Raw genomic sequence first — 22,419 nt, forward strand, 5'->3', positions numbered from 1 at the left:
GTTTGCCAACATAAGGTCTCTAAAAGGAATGCATCCATGTAAACAATGCCCCGACTGATTTGCCAGACGGACATCGTCTCTGGCTGTGGTTTGAGTTTATTTTGGTCTGAAGAGCTGAATCTGATCGATGTGTAAACAGTGTGTGAGAGACGGTGTTGTCAGAAAAATTAGATGATTTGTGTGAGAGTCAGCGAAATACATGAATTGGAGTCTAATAATATGTGTGTGTGGGAGGGAGGAAAATAGAAAAACAGAGGGATTAAGAGATGTAGTTTAGATTACATTTATTTGAGGTCTGGTTGTGTAACCACCATATCTTTGGCTGTCACAACAGTCTGTGACCAGCTCTCGTGGCAGCCTCTTCCTGTCCTACAAAGGGTCTCCATGTCTCCCACCTTCAGCCTCCTCCTAGCTGCTAGCCCTGGTCAGCAATGCTAACAAAACCATCCTGGGGCTTCATTTATGAATAACCCGTAAGCACAGTTTTCTACTTTGTGAAAAAATTCAACCAAACAACATTCTCTCATCCCTATGCTTAATCTGCATTTCTTTAAGAGTTGCCTTGATAAATGATGTCCCAGAGTCCTCCAGATCCCAGAATGCATTAGGTCTAATTAATGAGCAATCTATCAGAGTCGTTACCTATCAGGGTCTCTAATCACAGAGATAGGCCCTATGATCTATTGCCAGACCAAACACTGGGACATTGTGTGACGCTCATAGAGATATTGATCTTTCCTTTAAGATGACTACAACGCTGAATCAATATCAGCAGCAGCAGGCTGAGGCTTGTTATTCTTGAATACCTGGAATTACACACAATGCTGCTGTGTTTTTATCTGTTGGGAAATCATGATATCTTGTTACATCTGAAATAAAACACCTTAAGGACGGCAGACTGAAACACTTATGCTTCAAGCTGTGCAGCAAGAGAATCGTGTTTTCATTTGTAGAGGCTGCTCACGTGACGTTTACTCTTAACAATCAATCAATTCATCTTTTCTCAATCGCCCCATGGCTCTCTGTGTAATATTGGGCATGCACACTGAAATGAATGCGGGATGGGGGTGGTGGTGCTGGTGGTTAGTGTCAAACTCTGCGTCTCCGGGTGTCTGGAATGTCAGACTTTTTCCCCCTCAATCTAATATAACCAGGTCTGGGACATTCAATACTACACAAGCTTTACACACAATCCTGCAGTGACTCACCCTATGTGATTGGTCCGTAACGAAATTTCCAGTTCTCTCAAGACTTGGGTGGACTCCTGAACTCGCCGTCTGAATTTCTGAGGAAGGAAAAAAGGGGGGGGGCGGGTTAATAAGTCATTGTACCACTAGTACTGTAAATCATCAAGTAGCGGGGTAGGGATGTTTTGGCGTGGAAAACCTTTTTTGATAGAAAGGCCAGACAGAGAGGCATGGACGCAACATGTGACATACACATGTGAAAGCAGGCAACTGATAAAGTTGGGATTGGGGTTGGGGTTTTCTTTCGATTTTTAAGTGGGCCTCGAACTTGCCAGTAACAATCCAACCGGCTATCAGAGGAGGCAAGCTGACTCATTGGAAACTGTGAATATATATTATCTTGTTTGCTCACATTTGTTCTTTATGTAGCTGTAATCCCTACTAGTACCACCGTGATAAAATCAAGTAACCTAATTGGTTACCTCTCAAGCTCGAGCAGCACACCCAGCAGCAACACAAACACACACACACACACACACACACACACATTCTGTCCTGTTACTGTGGCTACCGTTTAGGAGTGTGTTACTGTGTGAGCAACGTGCATTAAGGTATGAGCTGCCCGTGAACAAAACTGAACAGAGAACATTAGTCGGCTCCTCTTTGATTTCAGCCTCTGATAGGAGGTTATCTGCAGGACCAAGAAACAAAAGGCCCTTCAGGCTGTTACACAACGGCAGCAGCAAGGGAATGACGGTGATCACACAGAATTGGAAAATCCCTGATGAGAGGGCGTGTATCTGTTGTATCACAACTTCTTTTCCCATGACAATCAAACAAAAAATTATATTCTTAAAATGTCTTATTCTTTAAAGAGAATAATTATTTTATATAAAACATTTTTAGCGATTTCTTTTTTTCTGAGCTTACATTATAGAGCCCCAGGACACAAAAAGTCCAATAGCAAAGGTAACATATTTAGTAAATAAGTTGGTAATTAAGCACCAATGCAAAAATATCCTTAGTTAAAATGTCTCAAATGTGAGGAATGTTGCTTTTCTCTGTTTTAGTTTCGGACTGTTGGTCGAACAAAACAATACATTTGAGGATGTCACTTTAATTTTTAAGACAAACCAATTAATCGAAACTGTTTAGGAATACTCGTCAGCAGGACAATTGCAAAGAGCAGCTCTAATTATGACCTTCCTCTCAAACTTTCTACATTATATATATATTCTTTTTACTTGGTTAATAGGTTGATCTAAAATGTGAGAAGAAAGTAGAATAGAATAAAAGAGAAGAGAATAGTATAGTATAGTAGAGAAGAGAAGAGATCCACTCAGGGTTGGAGGGTCACTTTCCATGATGCGTTTGTATCGGGGAGGAAACCGAGCTCAGCCCTGAGTTAACCTATTCTTAACATCCACAGAGAAGAGAGCTGTTCCCATAGCATGAGTCTCTCTTTGGTCTGGGCTTGGGTGGTGTGTGTTTGGCACACGAGGAGATGAGAAACAGAGTGTTTTTATTAGGGAGGAGCCCTTTGTGTGTTTGTGTGGAGAGCAGAGCACATTTAGGGGTACTGTGCAGGCTCTCACAGACACCCCCCCTTCTTCTTCTTCTTCCACCAAACGCCCTACACTCCACACTTTAAGTACTACCAGCTGCAACACAGAGAGCAGGAAGAGAGAGGAGCCGACTGTGGGGGAAGAGGGTGAGGACGGCAGGAGGGGGAAAGAGAAGAAGAGGAGGAGACAGGGAGGGAGCAGGGAAAGGAGAAAGTGAGAGACAGGGATGTTGGTGAGTGTGAGCTCAGGAGGGGTTATCCTGGAAACAAATCAATGGCTGATACATTCTTGGGGACGAGTTGGACTGGAGTTCTTCCTCCTTGGCTGCCTATTGGCTGGGAGCTGCCCAGAGGAATGCCTGCCTATGGAAAGCAGAGGCAATGACCTCCAGCTCTCTCACTGTGGCACAAAGTGGCAATTGTTTTGGGTTTGAAGAAAAGGGGGATGGAGCAGGAATTTAGAAAGAAGCCCATAGCTCTTTATTTTCCTCCGTGCTCCCTTGTGCTTCTTTTTTTGTCTGTCTCTCATTTTCTGTCTATCGCCCCCTCTCTCCCATTATTCAGCCTTCCTATTTCACTCCCTCTCCTTCGCACTTTACTTTCATGCAACTTCTGTTTCCTTGTCTACTTCAAGCCTTTGATCAAGGTGAGGTATAGGCAGAGGCAGCGTTTCGAGGCAGGGTGACTTTCCAAAATCACATGTGTCTCAGCCTTTGAGACTTAACAAGATGATAAATAAACTAAAATAAGCTTTGGCATGTCTCTCAAACTTTGAGTGGTGGTGGAATAAAGTCCCAACAACCAATTAGCCATACAGCCACAGATGAGTTCATAAAAAAGTAGAGGGAATAAATGTCACTTAATTAAGCTCTAGTGGACTAACAAACATTTAATGTTGTCTAGTCTGTCTGAGGTCCTTCAGCTATGACTTTGAGTCGAGTGTGAACGTGGGCACCACCTCATTCAAGAAGGGTAAACACACCCATTTGTTTATTCACAAAGTTATTTGAGAAGATGGATAACACTGTTTCTGTAACCAAATATGAAACTACACTCAGGAGAAAGTAAGTTTAGCTTAGTGTAGGCACAACCTCTGGAGCCAATCAAAATCTGCTGTTTTTACAATCCATTATTTGTATGGAGATAACATGTTAATAAGTAACTTTATGTGCCTAGGTACAAGATGTAATTACCTTCAGATAGAGCAATGCTCACTGTCTCCCTCATGTTTCCAGCATTCCAATATAACGGGTTATTTATGTATTGGCTGTTTTAAAATGTCAGCTACTACTTTTACCAACTGTTTATTTGTTATTTGTATCCAATTGTTTCAAAATGAAGTTGAACCATTATGGGCTTGCTGCAAATACACTTTTTGCATCACATGGTGTCCATGTGTTATGGCTGACTCTATATGTAGATACATGTTTTTAATTAGTGTAAGCTACTAAACAATCTTTCCACCAGCCCTGACAAAACTGCTCGACTGAGGTACCACCATTGGGAATCACTGTCCTGCGCTTCAATAATGCAGGTCTGAATCTCCATCTCACACAATACTATTTTGTTTGCATTTAAAAAAAAAATCGAATTCAACAACTCTGCGTATGTCCTGTCATTTGAGGCAATTTGTGTGTCTCTATATACACCTCTGCTTTCCCCCTTTGCCCTCGTCACTATAGTTCTGTTCATGCTGCTCTAGCTGGCTTTTTGTGATGTAAAATCCCAGTCAGTGCAAACTGAATTATTAAGCCATTTGTTGTTATTCTGGCAGAGTTCACTGGCTAATTTGTTTATCACGGAGATTGGTCTCCCAGCACTGCCCCCACAGCTCTCTCAGGCCAAGAAGACTTCATGTTGGCAAAGCCTGAGAGCCGGCTGATACTTTTCTTCATGGAGCTCCTCCTCTTACTCCCTTCTGCTGCTTCTAGGCAACCACAGAAACAGATGACATAAGATCTGTTTATCATGTCGCTAAGACTCTCCCGATATCTCCAGTAGCTCCTGCACGGCTGCAATGCAACATCAATTAAATCCCTGTTTTTGCCAAATGACACTACAGCTTTGCAGATGTCTCTTAAACCTGGGCGTACCAGATAAACAACGGCCTCTGTTCTCACTAAGTCACACTGTTGACTGTTTACTTAAGTTCCCAAGCTGTCTGCTCTGAGAGTGATCCTCAGCTGTAGGGACATCCTGGATGAGAGATAGAGGGTCGGGGGGGAAGGAAGAGCTCCAGCAGTGGAACAGGATAGGCTGTTTGCGAGGGCACTCACCTTTCTCGTGACTGCTGGGTCTAGATAACTCCTCAGCTTTTGGAGGTACGTGTGAGGCGGGTTTTTCACTTGGAATCGCTCCTATGAAAAAAAAGGATAACAAAAAGTGAGTGGAACAATTGAAAACATGTGTAATACAAGGACAGAAGTAATACTCGCATTGTATGAATTACTCATATCAGGAGGTTCTGTGGATTTGGTTGACAATTCAATTCCATTGCACAGTACATAATTACACCCTCACAGGTCTGGACACATTGCCGGTAAACTGATCTTAAGTCATCATATTGAAACTGAACAGGCTTTGAGTAAACTACAGTAAACATGAGTCATCCTTCAATTGATGGAAACCTCAGATTAGGTTCCACTTCATGAGGATAACTCTGTTGAACTTTAACAATAGACCTTGTGTGGACACCTCTGCTGTACTGTGAAAGCAAATGTATTGTTTATTAGAGAACAGGTCTGGCACATGACAACAACATAAACTGTAATCAGATTTCCATTCTTTTATTAATAAAATATTCAAGCTTAACAGCGGTTTCTGCATCAATTATTTGGTTTAACAGGTAGATGAGAGCAGGAATGCGACGAACTCTTCAGATATGAACGTTAAGGTCATTCAGCCTGCAAGAGATCATAAAAGATCACGCTGTTGATGATCATTATTGGTTTTAATTTGCATCAACTGCCTGGGCATTCTTCAAGGTGTGTGGCTGTGTGCGCACCTTTCTTAAGTTCACAGCCAGGAACAGGTTTTAGGTCAAATCCCCTCACGATTGTGCTCTAAATATAAATACAGGAGATTAGTGCTGGATTTGGATCAGTGAGTAAGCGGGAAACAGTATTTGGATCAGACTGAGCTCAACATCACAGCAGCATGTCTGGTTCAGTTCAGTGATTAACCACACTACAGTCAACCGCAACAGAGTGTCAGAATGGGGAGCATACCGTTGAGGAATAATACTCTTTATACGACACTCAAAACATATTATAAATTAAGCAATAAGCTACAACAATTGACAGGCCTTCAAGGAAAAGTCTACCGTAAGAACTATTATCTGTTCCATATCATCCATCTTTGATTTTCAATGCATACCAGAGTGTGCAAGCATCTCAGACGCACATCTATAAAACATATCTTTACAGTAAGACGTCACACATTCCTTACTCAGCTCAAGCAGAGCTGCATCACGTCATTGGTCAATGCAGATATTTTACATATTCTCTTTTTTGATTAAAATGACTCCAGAGTTCCCCCAAAGTGTTTGATAGTGGAGGTTAGCCTGCTGACTTGAAACAAAGACCACCTCTTCTAAAAAAATAATATTTTCACCACCATTGCATTTCCGATTTGATTGTTTTCTATCCTCTTCTTATCTGGGATGTCCTATTTCTGCTCTGGTTTCCAATACTTGTCATTTAAAGACAGTGGCCATGAACTTGCTGAGAAAGGACAATGGCTGTTCAAGATAAGACAACAACATGTAAAAGGCGTTTCCTCTGTAATGAAGGATGGCCACTAACGCCAGAAACTGTTGAGCTATAGAATCAAATCTCCTCTCTGACAGTCCAGCTTCATAAGATGTAGCCTATACTAAAAGTCTAGTAAAGGGTTATATTTTATGAATGTGTTCTCATCAATGTTCCACCTTTACAGATACAGATACTGAGAGATCAGATGGAATCTCTGGACCACCATATCGGAAGCATCACATTTACCACTGCCAGAGTGCGTCCGTCACAAAAACAGGAAAGACAACAGTGGCGTCAGGAAAGAGAGCTGGCAGTCAAACCTATGTGAGCGATTCTTTGCTCGAGAATTATCTGCTGGTCTGCCAAATCATAAATCATATAACAACTACTGTACATATCCTGTTGCATGCAAAGACATGTGAGGAATGTTTGGCAGTAAATGCATGAAGCAGGAGATTTTGGAACCTAGTTTGGTTTTTATGAGCACAGGTTCTCACATTCTTAACATTGCTGTTAAAGAGTTTGTCCGGGGGATCTGGTTAGGATTCAATTTGAGGGGTTAAAACTAGGGCTGTCAAGTTAACGCGTTAATAACGCGTTAACGCAAAAAAAAATTAACGCCACTAATTATTTTAACGCGATTAACGCATGTGTATTTTGTGTCCTCGGCCGCCCCGTAGTTTCAGAGCGCATCGAGTTTAAAATACCATCTACAAGCTGATGCTGCTGACAGCCCCGCTCCTGCCGCCCGCTTGTGGCAGACCACACTTCCACGCTCACCGGCAGGCACCGACTGGCCATCGGGAGGACCGGGAGGGTGTGTGTGTGTGGCCCGAGCGAGCGAGAGAGAGACCTTACGTGCATTACCGTACCGCAGTGTGAACGCGGCTATTGTTGTTGTTAGCATCTGGTGCTAGCTAGCTGCGCTAACTGATATAAGGAGCTGTTTAAATGAAAACAGAGGAGCGCCCTATCCACACAACTGCGCCGAGCACTTGACTTGATGCAGGAAGCAGACAGCGGGACATTGTAGGAGAAGTCAGCACACTCATGATTGCAGGAACATCATTGCAGCGTCCAGGCAGCTCCCGTTCGAGCATATGCCTTGAGTTGCACATAGCTCCAACGATCACTCACTCACACACACACACACACACACACACACACACACACACACACACACACACACACACACACACACACACACACACACACACACACACACACACACACACACACACACACACACACACACACACACACACACACACACACACACACACACACACACACACACACACACACACACACACACACACACACACACACACAATTTGTATTGAATGAGAGAGGTTCCAGGTTGTTGTGTTTAATATTCATGAGAATATTTGTCATTGTTCAAATGATAATAAACATTAGCATAAAGCATATTTGGCCACTCATATGTTGATAAGCGTATTAAAAACTTGAAAAATATTCCTCTAAGGTGCATTTAGAACAGATCAAAAATGTGCGATTAATCGCGATTAACTATGGACAATCATGCGATTAATCGCGATTAAATATTTTAATCGACTGACAGCCCTAGTTAAAACATTACTAATATGCTTCCCCCTCTGCACCTGAGCAGTTACTGAGGAAAGGGGAAATCAGCTAAGAATCACTTGTTTGCCATTTCTTTGTAAGGGTGCTTTTAAGTTTAAAGATGCGTATGAACTTCTGTAGAGGAAAATGTGTTGTTTGGAAAAAGCCACAGGAATACAAATGTCCCAGGATTTTACAGAGATGGATTCATTGTATAACTTTTCCTTTGTACTCTTGAATGTTTTAACCTTGTGTTCACATCAAGAGCATCCTCCATATTTCATAAACATCCCGTAATTGCCTTAATTTTTTTTAATATTTCAACCACTGGCTGCGTTTGTGGGGCCTGTTTTTCAAAGAGGATGTACCTGTCATCTATGCTTCCCTGCCTCCCTCTATCAGTGTTGCCATGGTTACATAAAGAGATTCACTGTAGCTATGACACAGAAAGTGCTTTACTCCCAGAGCAGCCTGTGCTGTCATGGGTATTTGTTTGTAAGGGAAACAAGAGAGGAAAGGAAGGAATAGTGAAGCAATTTTCTTGGATGTCTGAATGTTAACACGATGGGGAAATTAAGGATCTAACACCATGCACTTCCTGGCACTTTATCAAGTAGCAAATAATTTAGACCTTCATGAAGTTAAGTTCAGAAAAAACAGGTCACTTTTAAATACGGATGACAATGATTCATGTGGACACACTTTGAGTATTGGCTTTTGGTGTTCTTTCAGTAAGTTAAAGTAACAAGAAACCAAGACGCTTGTCATCACAATGATTTTGGAAACAGCTTAACTGACAAGAAAAAGGGAACCAACAATTTTCACTTTAGGTCTCAGAAGGGAGTCCACTCGGAACTGAAAGAGGATCTCTGACTCCAGTGGGCAGCCTGTTGGGCTCTCTTTGGTACTGTTCCTTTCAGGGTCAGTGGATATATACACTTTGAGTGGGAGGTGGTCTTGATCTCGTCTCAGTTTTTCTTCTGTGCTCAGAGAGGCAGAAAAACTCTCTGACACGGAGGTTGCAGGGTGAGTGGAGCACTCAGACCACAGCCCGCTGCACAACGCTCTCTTATTTCCTACATGCAGTGCTGACGCCTATCACCGAGTTCTTTAACTTACTGTCTGCGCCCTGCTGCGCCACTTAACCCACTTGACCAGGGAAGCCTGGGCAATGTGTAAAGGATAAAGGCAGGGCGATGGAGCATGTGTGCTGTGGTCACGGCACGCAGTGGGACAGACCTACAGGATTATATATTTAGTTAGTTTGAATGCTCCCTTTTGGGGTTTTTCCATGTGCATTTTCCGTCCTGGCTTGACTTGGTTTACCTTTGAGTGTCGGTCGAAATAAAGCAGATAGCTGAAATTACAAACAGCGGAACATGGGAGAAACCCAACCACAGAGATTCAGTTAGAAGCTACAACAGTACTGCGCTAAACACACACACAGACTTTTAAGAACCCCTTTCTGTGTTCTCAACCCAGGGTCATTTGAGTGGTAAAAGGTATTTTAGTCATAATTGTCCGAGCTCAAGAAAGGTCACTGTTGCTGAGGCGAGCTGGGTGCTCTTTGACCCAACTCCAGAGATCCATGTCCATCGTGGTTGCTGCACGGCAACAATTATCTTCCTGGTCGAATGCACTTATTGTAAGTCGCTTTGGGTAAAAGCTAAATGCAATGTAATAATGGACACATAAAGCAGCGCAGCATGGGTTAAACTAGGCAGGGCCAAAAGTGCCAATGGAAAAGCCTAAAAGGTAAACTGTATCAAGGGCTGATTGGTTGGTAGATGAGTGAAATAACTTAAATGTATACATAATAACCAATAGCTATATAACGCTGTGTACCTAAGCTTAATTCATTCCACTTTATCCCGAAGTTGGAAATGATGCAGCCAATGTGTGACTTTTACAGCAATACATGCCAGGATCATAATAACAAGTGACTGGAGCCCACCTGATCGCAGATAAGTTCCCACTTCTTCTCGTTGTCGTATTGCCGCAACAGTCGCGCTTTGTCTGGAGGAAGATTCATGGAGCTCTGTAAAAAAGAAAAAGGTCAGAGTTAATTGGATGTGGATAATGAAACCTCATCATCCACAGGAGTCTGGGGAAAAACTGACATCCCAGATCAACTAAAACACTATTAAGCTCAGACACAGGAGGAAAAGGTATACAAGATAATTATCCATCATTATTACTGAGATGCATGTTCCTTCACTTCACTTTGTAATGGTCATTATATTCACACTCAAGTGGGATGGGATGGTGCTACTAGGGAAAGGTCACAAGATCTCCTTCATTAATAGGCTTCTTCCTCTCTGGAGTAAGATTGTATGAAGCACATATCATGCCAAACTGTCTGTTAAATATAACATTATAGTATGTTAATAACAAGGTGTTCACATATGCTTATTCCTTTCTCCCTTTTATTCTATATAGTGTTGTTTATATCCTGACTGTCTGATGCCCACATACACCCAACTCCTCTTGGTTAATACATCTCGGCTTATTCATTTGCATTTCCTACTACGCAGTTACTGTCAGAAAGGCCATTGATGAGACAATCCCAACATATCTGCAGAGGAGTCTTACAACACACATGGATAAAGAAGAGTTAGGTTGCTACACTGAGGCAGAGGACACCCACCTAAGCTCTATTGTCTGAGTCTGGACTTAACATTTTACAACCAGGCGGCCGAGGTTGACCCCCACATAATAAACTGCATCAAATGTATTTTGAAGTCGCTTAACAGACAGTCGATTGAGTGATTTAGTGTGAGAACAAAAATGGAAATAGACAAACAAGTGGTTCAAATTGAAGGAGAAAGCTTTAAACTGTTGTCCGTGCTGTACTTTCAAACTTTTATTTCCCATCCAATTGATTGTTGTTGAGGACAAATCTAATCCGACCCATGTGTCTGAAAATAGGCCCAAATCTTCCAAAAAGTGTTACAACACTTTCTTTATCCTGTATGATTCACCCGCCCTCGTGCAAATTAGAAAAACCTTGAAACAATTACCCAACACTTAAAATCGTACCACCTACAGCATGTCGAGCACATAAAATGCAGATATGTCAGCAAAAAAATTTGAAATTAAAACAAGTCGCCCAGGAGATTTGTTAAAAGTGCACAGCAAACACCTAAACAAAAATAAATTGTTTAGGTGTGGGCTCCTTTGAGTCAAGGCTACAAACAGTTATAGGAACATGTGTGTTAGTGAGATTCTTTCCACTGTCTGCTCGGGATCAAATAGGAAAAATGGTGGCCATCGTGCACCACTCAGCTTGTGGCTTCTTTCCTGGATCATCAGTGTGTTTTCAGCCGTCAGCCTCTACGCTGTCCCCCACTGGATTCTCCTTGCAGGGGGGGGGGGGGCGAGAGGAAGATGAATGAGGAATATCCTGGATCCAGACTATTTCCATGAGCGTGTAACACCAGCACAGAACCTGACACTGAACGAGTGGTCCAATTCACAACTTGCTTAGATGTTTAAAAAGGATTTGATTTTCTAATATTGTGGGTTATCTTTTGGCTAGGCTATTTATCCACACAACTATCCTTTTACAGTTTTAAGAGAGAGATCAATGCAGAGAGCTGTTCAGGAGGGGCAAGTTAGCAAAGTGTGTTGACTCGCTTATCAATGTTTTTAGGTGCAACACAATCAATTTGAAGCACAACAGTTATGTTTCGTGGTACAAATGTTGCTGTTTGTCCAGTGTACTCTGAGAGCGGGCAGGAAGTGATATTAGTATGCAGGAGATGCTGCCAGCCGACTGATTGCTGCGGTGCTGACTGCAGGGAATTGGGAGTCTGAGAGGCTCTATTGACTCAGTCTGCCTGCTAACCAGATGACTACAGTTAGTCCACATTAAAATAAAATAGACACCCGAGTAGACAGTCAGATTAAATGACAGAAAGCCACTAAGTGTCTCCTTTTATTACACAAAAAAGTAAAAACAGGATGTTTTATTGTGGACGGTAAGTTCAAGCTTTTTTATTTCTAGACTCCTTTGTTGTTATGTCTGGATATTGGTTAACTTTTGGCCTGGAGACAAATGGGTTTGTGGTAATGACGTTGGTGCTGGATATGCGAGGTGCTGTGCTCCTGCAGGCTGGATGAGTGGTTTGTTTGCCGAGTCGCTGTGGGTGCACTGAGCTGTGGGCTTCCTGCTTGGTGCCGCTCCAACTAAAGCAAAGAGCCACTTCTACCAGCCTTCATTTCATCCCTTTGCTAATGAGCTGTGACAGGCACTCGGCTCTCTGAGGGTCAGGTTACCCTGCGTCTGCAACCGCACGACTTCTTGCTGTGTGTGCCGTATTAATAGGGTGATGTCGAAGAGGGTGTGGCAGACTTTTACCAAATACACATGCACCTACATTTCCTCATATGGAGGATTTGACAAAGCAATCCACAAATTATAACATGGGACGCTACGATCAAGTGACTACACGTCAACTGATACATTAAAACTGAAGAACCCTTCAAGGACATACATCTGTGTAAGAAGCTTCGTCATCTCAATTTTAAGAAAACTTCAACGCAAGAAAGATGTGTTATAAAACAAGGGTAACCAGGCAGCAACACACTTTGTCAGAAACAATTATAAAGCATAAGAAACTCAAAATGATCGTGACAGCAGGGGGAAATCATGGAGTTGAATCCTGGATGACCATCTCCTCTCTGTGTAATGTGGATATGCTTCCAATATAACATTTAATCTCCAGAGCAGCTGTCCCACATATGTACTGCTGGAGAGTGAACTCCTTTAGAAACATTTGGAAAAAGCTGTGACTTTTGGCTCAAACTGAATCCTATGTCAGACTCTAAAGCAATCTAGGCTATATCTGAGGCTCACACATGGGGCCTCCCCTGATTCAGACACTAGTCCAAGTCATCTTACAACACAAAGCAAAACTAATATTTATAAAATAAATCCTAGGCTAAGTGCATAATAATAATGGCTCACTCACTCACTCTATTATACACTATAGTTGAGACTTAGTATATTGGATAGTTGGCAAATGGTGTAGTGTTGTATTAGACATGAAACAATGTATGTTAGCCTTTCTTGGTTTTAGTGTGCAAAAGTGTTGCTTAGGTAAGGAGAGTAATACAAATGAATTATAAAGACACTCACCCGAAGAAAGTGCTGTATATCAACAACAACAAAAAGGCATGGATAATAAACCCTAACCCTTTTTACAGGCCACGTAAATTATTGCTGCAGACTTTGCAGGACGTGTGTGTGTGTGTGTGTGTGTGTGTGTGTGTGTGTGTGTGTGTGTGTGTGTGTGTGTGTGTGTGTGTGTGTGTGTGTGTGTGTGTGTGTGTGTGTGTGTGTGTGTGTGTGTGTGTGTGTGTGTGTGTGTGTGTGTGTGTGTGTGTGTGTGTGTGTGTGTGTGTGTGTGTGTGTGTGTGTGTGTGTGTGTGTGTGTGTGTGTGTGTGTGTGTGTGTGTGTGTGTGTGTGTGTGTGTGTGTGTGTGTGTGTGTGTACCATGAAGTCGATGTGGTACGCAAACTATAGTATACTAAAAGGCAATCACACACACAGGTTGAACAGCTAACACACATTGTTGTTTTTGAGTTTGTGATCTTAACAACAATATACACCGTCACAAAGAACACGTGATTCTTGCGTTACTCCCCCGCCAATATAATGTTTTATTGCAATATCCCCGCTGGATAATGTGTTTTTTACAGTTGAGGTTTGACAGGTTGAACAGATCCTGGGTCAGAGAAGTCATCCCCTGTTAGCTGTTAGGGGCCCTGTGATCCCCTCTCACCATGGTGCTGCTAAAGTATGCCACAGCGGATCCACTCCGACTGTGCAACCATGACAATAAGTAGTTCAACTTTAACAGCTGCTACAGATATCAATACATGTCAATGTTTAACCTCACATCAGGCCGATTGCTCAGAAATATGTCAGTGTACATGCATCCTCTCATTAAGCAGTTTGAGTCATAAAGGGAGTAAAAATAGGCAGCTGGCTGGAAGCCCACCAACCAACCAACCAACCACTACCTTCCAGGAGGTCTGCGGAGGCACAGCTGGCGACAAGAGCAAACACACAGTCACATGAGGGCCTGCTTTAGAAGCAATTGCTGTAAAAATATGTACTTTGCTAACAAAAACAAGAAGCTATTTAGTAGTATGTAAGTCCAAAATAGAACATTCGGAACATCTACAATCGGAACAACTGAATCCAGTCACACTTGACATTAATGTTCCTGCAGTCTGGTAATTAGTTTGCCGAGTGCACTGGAGACCTAACTTATCAGCTCTGAGCCGGATTCAAAATGTCAAACAACTGTTACAAACTGCACACGCAAACCGTTTACCTGACACGTCATAACTCAAAGTAACTGATGTATTGAAGTGCATTCTTACAGTCTGGTGTTGATGATGTTGCAGATGTTTAATTTGCCTCTAATGCCGTCAGCCTCCACAGTCAGATGGGTTATCTCTTTAATGTTTCATCATCATCAGAAAACAATAGTAAATAGTTGTTAGTACTTTACCAAAATGAAAACTGAAGTACAAAACACAAAGTGGAATGTTACATTAAAGTTAACTTGACTCTTGAGGGTAGCTGTCTATAATTGTTCTTGAACATAAAAGCAATAAGTGCACTCAAGAACAAAATACAATACACAAGGTTTCTGGTAGGCTTTTTTTGGTTTTGGGGGAGTGGTGAGATTTGAATAGGCAATCGGCCCCCGTGTCATGCTCCATTAGTCTTCTTGTTCCGATACAGAATGTGAAAACCCATGGCATCTACCACAGCATGAAAACTGCTCTAAAAAGGAAGATAGTGTCAGTAAAGTGTTGAAAACAAGCTTCCGAGTAAGCTTCATCTAATGCACATATTAAAACACATTAACAAGAGACAGAGAGAGACTGGAGTGTGCAGTGCAGTGCCTCTCCGCCACACTTCCTCCTCTCCCGTATCTTTCAGAGCAGGGATTGATTTGTCCTCGGGGAGTTGGGCTGCATTGAGTTTGAGACACGCCCACGCTCTCCTCTTTCTGCCAGCTCTACCTTTTTTTCCTGCTAATGCACCAACTCCAGAAACAACTTCAATCTTCCAGACTGAGCAAGTAGTGCTGGCATTACGTGATCTCAATCAAAACCGTTTTCTCCATGAATAGGAAACAACACAAATCTAAATAATAACAGATTGCAGCTCCTAATGGTGTAAACGCGCAGTTTGCAACATCCAAAGCAATGTTCCAACCTCAAAGTTATTATTACTGTTCTTTAAAACCTCTCGCTGTCTTTTTATTGAGCATTACAGAAACAAAACTACAGGCCACAACAAGACAACCACTGACTGCATCAGTTACTTAAGATTAGTCATAACAAATATTTTCCAATTGCTCAATACCATGGAAATGAATGGATGCTGTACAGTTTTCTCCCAATGCTTGCTACATCAGTTCACAAAGTCCTTACAAAGTTATCCCTTTAGGCTGTGAGTTGAGAAACACTCTCACATTCAAAGTACATTCCAGTTACTTCTCTTCTCGTTCACCCTACAGGGATGCAGAGGAGCCCTGCAGAATAGACATAAGAATCAAATCATGTTCATGTTGGAGGTAGTGAGGGACAAGTGCCTTCATAAGGGAGAAAGGAGTAGCAGGGCCCTGAGGCATGCACTATCCAGGCCGAGCTGTCCGCCACTCATTAGCACAGCGTGGATCTGTAAGCCTGTGTGTTCTTTGAGGGCACAGGTGTCCCCTGTCTGTCCTCAGATTAGTTTTGTAATCCGCAGGACCCCCTGCTCCAGCTCAGCAGCCCCCTTCAACGGGACGGTAGTGTTTATGTTTGTGAAGCTGTTCACTGGAACGGCTCTTAACCACGTGGTGAGTTCAAATGTTGGAGCCTGGCCTCTCATTCCCCCGTTACGAGCTCATTCCAATGTAATTCTATTCATTCACCTGTGAGGACTTAATACTGTAGTTCTGCACCTCACATCAGCGGGCTCTAAGCACCAGCCACACTTGGGTGAAAGAAACCACTTCATTGATATCATTCTCTCCACACCTTCTCTGAAATTGCATTTTGCGAGCCATACCACAGACATGCAACACCATAGTGTATAGGATTGATGACACGGTGAAATCCAGTTATACGCACAGAATACAGCAGCTGCAAGTGGGTGGAATCAAATGTAACTTCCTCTGTGCAAACGTCTTAGAACTTGAGTGTAAAGCCAAGCTTTCTGATTCAGATTGTGTTCAATACATCTTTGAGAAAAGACATTTGAACCCTTGATTGGTATCGTTGTGTGCAAACAAGCAGTGTGTTGCAAAAAGGCTGGTGTAATGTTTACATTGTGGGTAAATCCCTTTGGCTCGATAGGGAATGGCTTTCAAGCTGGATGTTGTCCAAATACCGGAAACATTATGGAGATGGTTTGAAGCAGCAGGAAGTTGTCCAAACAAAACAAGTGATACATGAACACAGATGAGTTCCAGCCAGGCCAGATGTTTAGGGGTTGCGAAAGTGTCTGGACTGACTGAGGTGGAGTCCGTGTTTTTGTACGAAGGAAAAAAAAAATATGAATAAGAAAAGTTGTTTATCTGTAAGATAAACACTTGCTCTCAAAAGGGAGGTACAATGGGTCATGGAATGAAATCATTGGTTTACTTGAATTAGTTTGGTCAGGTTTGAAGAAAACATCCTCTGATAAAGTTGGGTTACTTTTAGTAGGTGGCAGTGGGATGAACAGGACATTTATGAGCTCACAAAAAGGAGGCTGACTAATTTAACGATGCTGCTAAGTATAATCCTTCAGAGCTTTTAATCCGTCTTGTATTAACTACAGTATCCCATGACAACCCCACACACTCGTCTGTTGTGTTGTAGCAATATATTCCCCAATAATTTAACAAATTATTCACAATTTGTCCATTTCTTTTTTATGTATCACCTTCAAGATATCTTATAAATGAATCATTCTTTTCATCCAAAGAGTCACTACTGTTACACAACATTACAAAACAAATATAATGACTAATATTCTTGACTCATCGCACTACAATTGTGTCTGTGGTGAAATACATGTCTGACTCTTATTCACCTATGCCTTTGATTCAACATAAACTACCTAAAGAATAGCGGAATAAGTGTAGAAAAGTAAATCTTCGACTGGAATATATTATAACTAATATAGAAATATTATCCATAGAAATCCCATTGTAATGGTTTGTAGCACACCCCACCCTTTAATGATGATTGATGCAATCTCAATTGCAGGCAGCAAACACAGCAATATGCTTCTCTCTGTGATAACCAATGAAGAGATAACACAAAATGTATGCGAGGAATAGAAAAGAATATAGAGATAAACATTGAGGCAAGCATGAGTCCTTAAGGCCAGGCAGAAGTATGCATAGTAGGATACTACATAGTTGACAATGTGCTTACCCACTGGGCGTAATGGATTATTGGATTGTCTTTGCAGACAGAGTCAAAACTAAAACGTCTAAACTTGACAGAACATACTAACTCACAAATACAACAAACTGAAGTACACATTAGTCTACATTGGGACTTATCTTGAAACAAGTTTTTAATTGAAAGCTTGACTTTCAGGCTGCGATACAGTCGTAACAACCTCTGTGATCTGCTGTGCTTTTTGAGAGAAATATTTCAAATGTGTTTCTAACCAAATGCCAGTTAAATAAAGCACTGTTGGAAAAAGAAATAAAGCCTACAAAAACAATAGTGTGCTATCAATCTTCAGACCCACTGAATACATGCTTTTAGTGTGGGGGGTCCAGGGTGAAAGATACATCATCTGTCCAATAAAGCCTGAAACAACAGACTGCTGCATTGTCTGGAGCTGTGGCGGGGCCTATATCAAACTCTGGCCGGGTCCTGTTGCCTTTGAATGTACTTCAGTGCTCGTACATTCAAATGCAACAGGACCTCCCATTCTGCTCTGCAGATGTTCATTCTGGCAAGTCGTTACCTGACAAAACCTGCCTTTCTGACACTAGCAGCATCAAAAGCAGCAAATGTCCCAAGAAAAAACATTCAGGAAGAAAAAGAAACAACGCTGTTTTAAAGTGAACTACCAAGCCCTTTCAACAACAACAACAACAAATATAAGTAAGGGCTTGGTGTTCACTACATATAAGAATGTATCTTCCCATATTTAGATGGAAGGACGCCGTTTAGTTATTGTATGTACACGGTTGAAAAAAGTCATTGATAAACAAAATGTTCCAACAACTCAAACGTCTATATCAATGTCACAAGATAATACTGAGCCTGAAGCCACAACACACCACAGACATTTGAAGGCTGTCCTGTATCAACGGATTCTTAACAGTTTCATAAACAAAACACCCACTTTTGTGCAGCACTTTGGCAGAGCAATCTTATTTTATTAGCACAGCTGCCACCTTGGAGCACAGACAGATCCGGACCATAATGCACTTCTCCAAAGAGCAGCAACTCTCTTGCTCTTTTGTGTGGCCCTTGGATCGGTCCTGGAAACTGGCTGTGACCAACATAACAAGGAGCAGGCTGGACTGTTCCAGGATGCATCGCTGTACACCTGCTTCTTACGCAGGAAGGCCTACAGCAAAGATAAACACAGCCAAGTCCAAAACTAAAGCCTTCCTTAGGAGTGACGTCAAAAAGCTCCAGGGAAAAGTTTCTCTTTCTTTTCAAACGGTTTGTATTGATAGCTGGCATTCAGTACAACATTGTGAAGAAAAATCTCAATGGCTCTTGCTATTCTGTAGCTGAGCCAGAACCAGGTCACTAACCCAGACTCAGAGTCCAGAGACTTTCTATCAGTCCAGCACCAGAACAAGGATCGGGAACTGTTCCTTGTTTAAGCAATGTTTTAAAGTCAATATCACTTTGCCTTGTCAGTACTCACTGCCCCCCAAGATGCAGTGCAGAAAACCAAACCACCCCATAATGTGTGAATGTCAAAACTGAACAGAGAACAACAATAGTGATTGAAGCCCTAGTGGTTTTATCTCAGCAGTGCCTGCATAAGGCCAAGCCAAACCTGTTCCCATATAATCAGCTGACTGTCTGCCAGCCAGGCAAGATGCCTTTCAGGCGTTCGAGCTCATATTATCACTCAACACTGCAGCAGCTCACATCTCTTCGGAGAGGCTGCAGAGGCCAGCTCACTGGCTGCTGGATCTCATCGCTCCCCAAGCATTTCATGCTCAGCTCTGTTACGGCTAATTGGTGGGCATCATGGGGCTCCAAACACACATGCTTATACACAAGCATGTAAGCACACACACATATTTGGGTATGTGTGGTGGCCTCTCGCAGCCTGCCGGGTCTGGGTCCAGTGCCAGGCTCCGTCTTGGGCTCTCCACAGAATAAAGAGCAGCTCTGTTCCCGGGTCTGCTGCACGGGATTCAGCCAGTGTTCACCCTCTGCTCCTCAGACAATACCCATTGTTCTGCTTTTTAATGAAGAAGAGTCGACATGGCTTAGTCACTTCCTGGGTCCCATGTATCAATGTAGGAGATGGATGGATCCTTGTGTCTCCAGAAAGGTTATGGGAGAGTTAAATCACATGCTAGAAGACGGCCTGTCAAAACTCAAACTGTCTTTCTGAGTAAACAACAACCTGCAAATCGGATGCAATATTTGCAAATGTTCGGAACACCTGACAATTACAATTCCAGTATCACACTGTAGCTCTGTCTTGGTCTCTATGTTTGAATTCTAGATGTTTACCAGCTAGATGCCACGTGTCAGTGTGATGTCCCGTGCTGAGCAGGCAGCACAGTGGCTGTTTTGCAACTGCCTAATGTGGCTTTAAGCTATTTCACGAGAACGCAAAACAAGGCAGTACATTTGTGTTGTAAAATAAAAAAATCTCCACTTGAATCGACTGATAATGTTCTATGGATTCATCTATTCGAGAAATAAATGGATTATACCAGCTTTAAATACATCTTTTATAACTTCAGTTTGTTTAATCTCAGCTAGATACTTTTGTGAAAGGGTTTTACGTTGAGCTGTTGTGAGCGCAGGTCAAACACAGCTACCTTGGACCTGTCCATGTGACAAATTACTCTACAGTTAAACCTGACGGCTTCTCTTGTGATTAACCTAAGGAGTACATTTCAGGTGCATGGCCTCGCAGCACAAATAACAGCAACCTAGGGTGCTTCAGCCGCCTTTAAACAAAGAAGCTTAGATGTAATCTGGAGAGACTATTAAGAAGAGCAGCTACAAGAGCTAAGCCTATTCTCCCCATATGGCATGTAAACAAGTATGGTCTGTAAACATCTCTGCCTCTTTGATATCCAGCTCTGAGATGGAAGTGGACGGTGTCTTGGATGTGGGTACAACTTTATTTGATGTCAGCTCTGTGGCTAGCTGAAGCACAGGAGCAGACATGAGGCCTGGGCTGAATTCCTGCTACACAGAGTCATTTTCCTGTGGTTCAGCACCAAGCATATAGACTGGCTCATTCTGTACATACGAGTCAGAGATTGACTGCTGTCATTTCATGTTTCAGCCAGTGTGACCTTATAGACCAAGAGACCCATTTTCCCCTTTTCTAATGTTGCTTATACCTCTAATGACAGGCTTACTGGTAGCTTGGGATTGATTAAGCAATAAGTCCAGAGTAAATTGGTCTACCAAGATGTTCATGACCATTTAATTCACTGGGTTATGAGCGTTTTGCTGTGCAGTAAACATTTAAAGGGCTCTCCTCACACTAGCTCATCATCATGTGAGACCCATCTTCTTGTAGACTTGTCTCAGCAACACTATGGCAACCACAACAGAGGTAAAGACTTGCAAAAATGCTTTATATGTAACTACAGAGCCATTTTTAATAGATGTCAACTGTGAAAAGCTAAGCCCTTTTAAACACTAAACAGTTACATTTACAAGACACACAAAGCAAAGAGCTAGCAGGAATTACACACATAGCAAACAGCCCACTTGAACACTTGTGAAACAGTGAATACATTCCAGCCTTTACTTGCATGGAAATCTACCACCTTTGTTCTTAATTCTTTGTACAATTAATATTGGGTTTACTACACCTCACTTCACATCACGGACAAGGTCACATGTGACTCTCTTATCACTACAAGATCAGCACTTGGCTCCAGGGATTCATGACCATTGCATGTATGATATGTGTAATGTGTATTTGTAAAGCGCTTTGAGCATCTGGAAAAGCGCTATAATAAATGTAAGGAATTATTATTATTATTATTATTATTATTATTATTATTATTATTATAGGGATTCATTAAACAGAGACTTCAATGGGAGCTTTTAATTTAATAGAAAATGCCGCCAGTAAACGTTGTTTATCCGAAAAGTGGTACCATGCGATCATACAAAGCCATCACTGGTCAAAATTCAAAATGAATTAAAATATCCGACTGGAAATACTGATATGCATGCTGGTGAATTGTGGGTCTGATATCACTCACATCTAAGCCTAACCCTAACTTTTAGAAAGGACATTTTCTCGTTGTTTTCAGGTTGCTGACGGTAAGCAGGATGTCTAAAAACACCACTAAGCTTAGACATAATAAAATGAGTTAGTTTTGTATTAAACACATTGAAGTTTACAGTTCTTTCTTGACAAAACAATCTCTGCTCAAGGTCCACTTCCTCACTTGTTCCATGCACCACTAGTTTATGGAGCTTTTGACTTTCAGCGGAAACTTTTTTTATATTGTACAAAACTTAATGGGAGGGAATTGCTTCTTTTATTTGGAAACAGACAGCCTTTATATCTTTCATTATTACCGTAAGCATACACAAAAAGAAATAGAGACAGGGTATCGCATAGAGATGTCCCGATCCGATCACGTGATCGGGGATCGGAGCCGATCACGTGATTTTCCAAAAATCGGGGATCGGGAGAAAAAAATCGGGGATCGGGATTTTTTTATTTTTATATAAAATATATTTTTTTTATTTAATGTTACAAAACAAAAATGACCATGTTCACGTCTTAAAGTCATCCTGAGGACTTAAAATTACACAACATCATGTATGTGTTGCTTTCTTTGGGCTTGTTTTCATAGACCTGGTTGCTTATTTCTCTCAAAGCTGGCAACAGAGTGGGCGCAGTGTCTAATAGTAGCAGTAAGCTAACGAGAGGCTACGTTCAGCTGGTGACTCGGGAGTCGGGACAGAGAAAATGTCAAGAATTTGGAAGTATTATAAAATTGAAAGCGAAGGCAGTGTAACAGCCAGATGCAATGTTTGCTAGGCAGAGGTTCCACGTGGTGGAAAGCACAGAGCTACGTTCAACACGACCAATCTAATACGCTACCTGAGAAACAAACACCAACA

General features: G+C 42.0%; 1 protein-coding gene across 4 annotated transcripts in view; it reads right to left on the reverse strand.

The window, feature by feature from the left end:
* fmnl2a (formin-like 2a) overlaps positions 1 to 22,419 on the reverse strand; it is a 47,319-nt gene that overhangs the window by 21,295 nt on the left and 3,605 nt on the right. For all 4 annotated transcript variants that reach the window (XM_034110634.2, XM_034110635.2, XM_034110636.2 and 1 more), the window contains exons 2-4: positions 10,042 to 10,125; positions 5,028 to 5,108; positions 1,209 to 1,285 (exon numbers count right to left, since the gene is read on the reverse strand). In XM_034110634.2, the coding sequence (XP_033966525.1) occupies positions 1,209 to 1,285; positions 5,028 to 5,108; positions 10,042 to 10,125 (242 nt within the window). The remainder of the gene's footprint in view (positions 1 to 1,208; positions 1,286 to 5,027; positions 5,109 to 10,041; positions 10,126 to 22,419) is intronic.

The sequence above is a fragment of the Pseudochaenichthys georgianus genome, chromosome 21, assembly GCF_902827115.2.
Source record: "Pseudochaenichthys georgianus chromosome 21, fPseGeo1.2, whole genome shotgun sequence".
In the NCBI taxonomy this organism is placed as follows: domain Eukaryota; kingdom Metazoa; phylum Chordata; class Actinopteri; order Perciformes; family Channichthyidae; genus Pseudochaenichthys; species Pseudochaenichthys georgianus.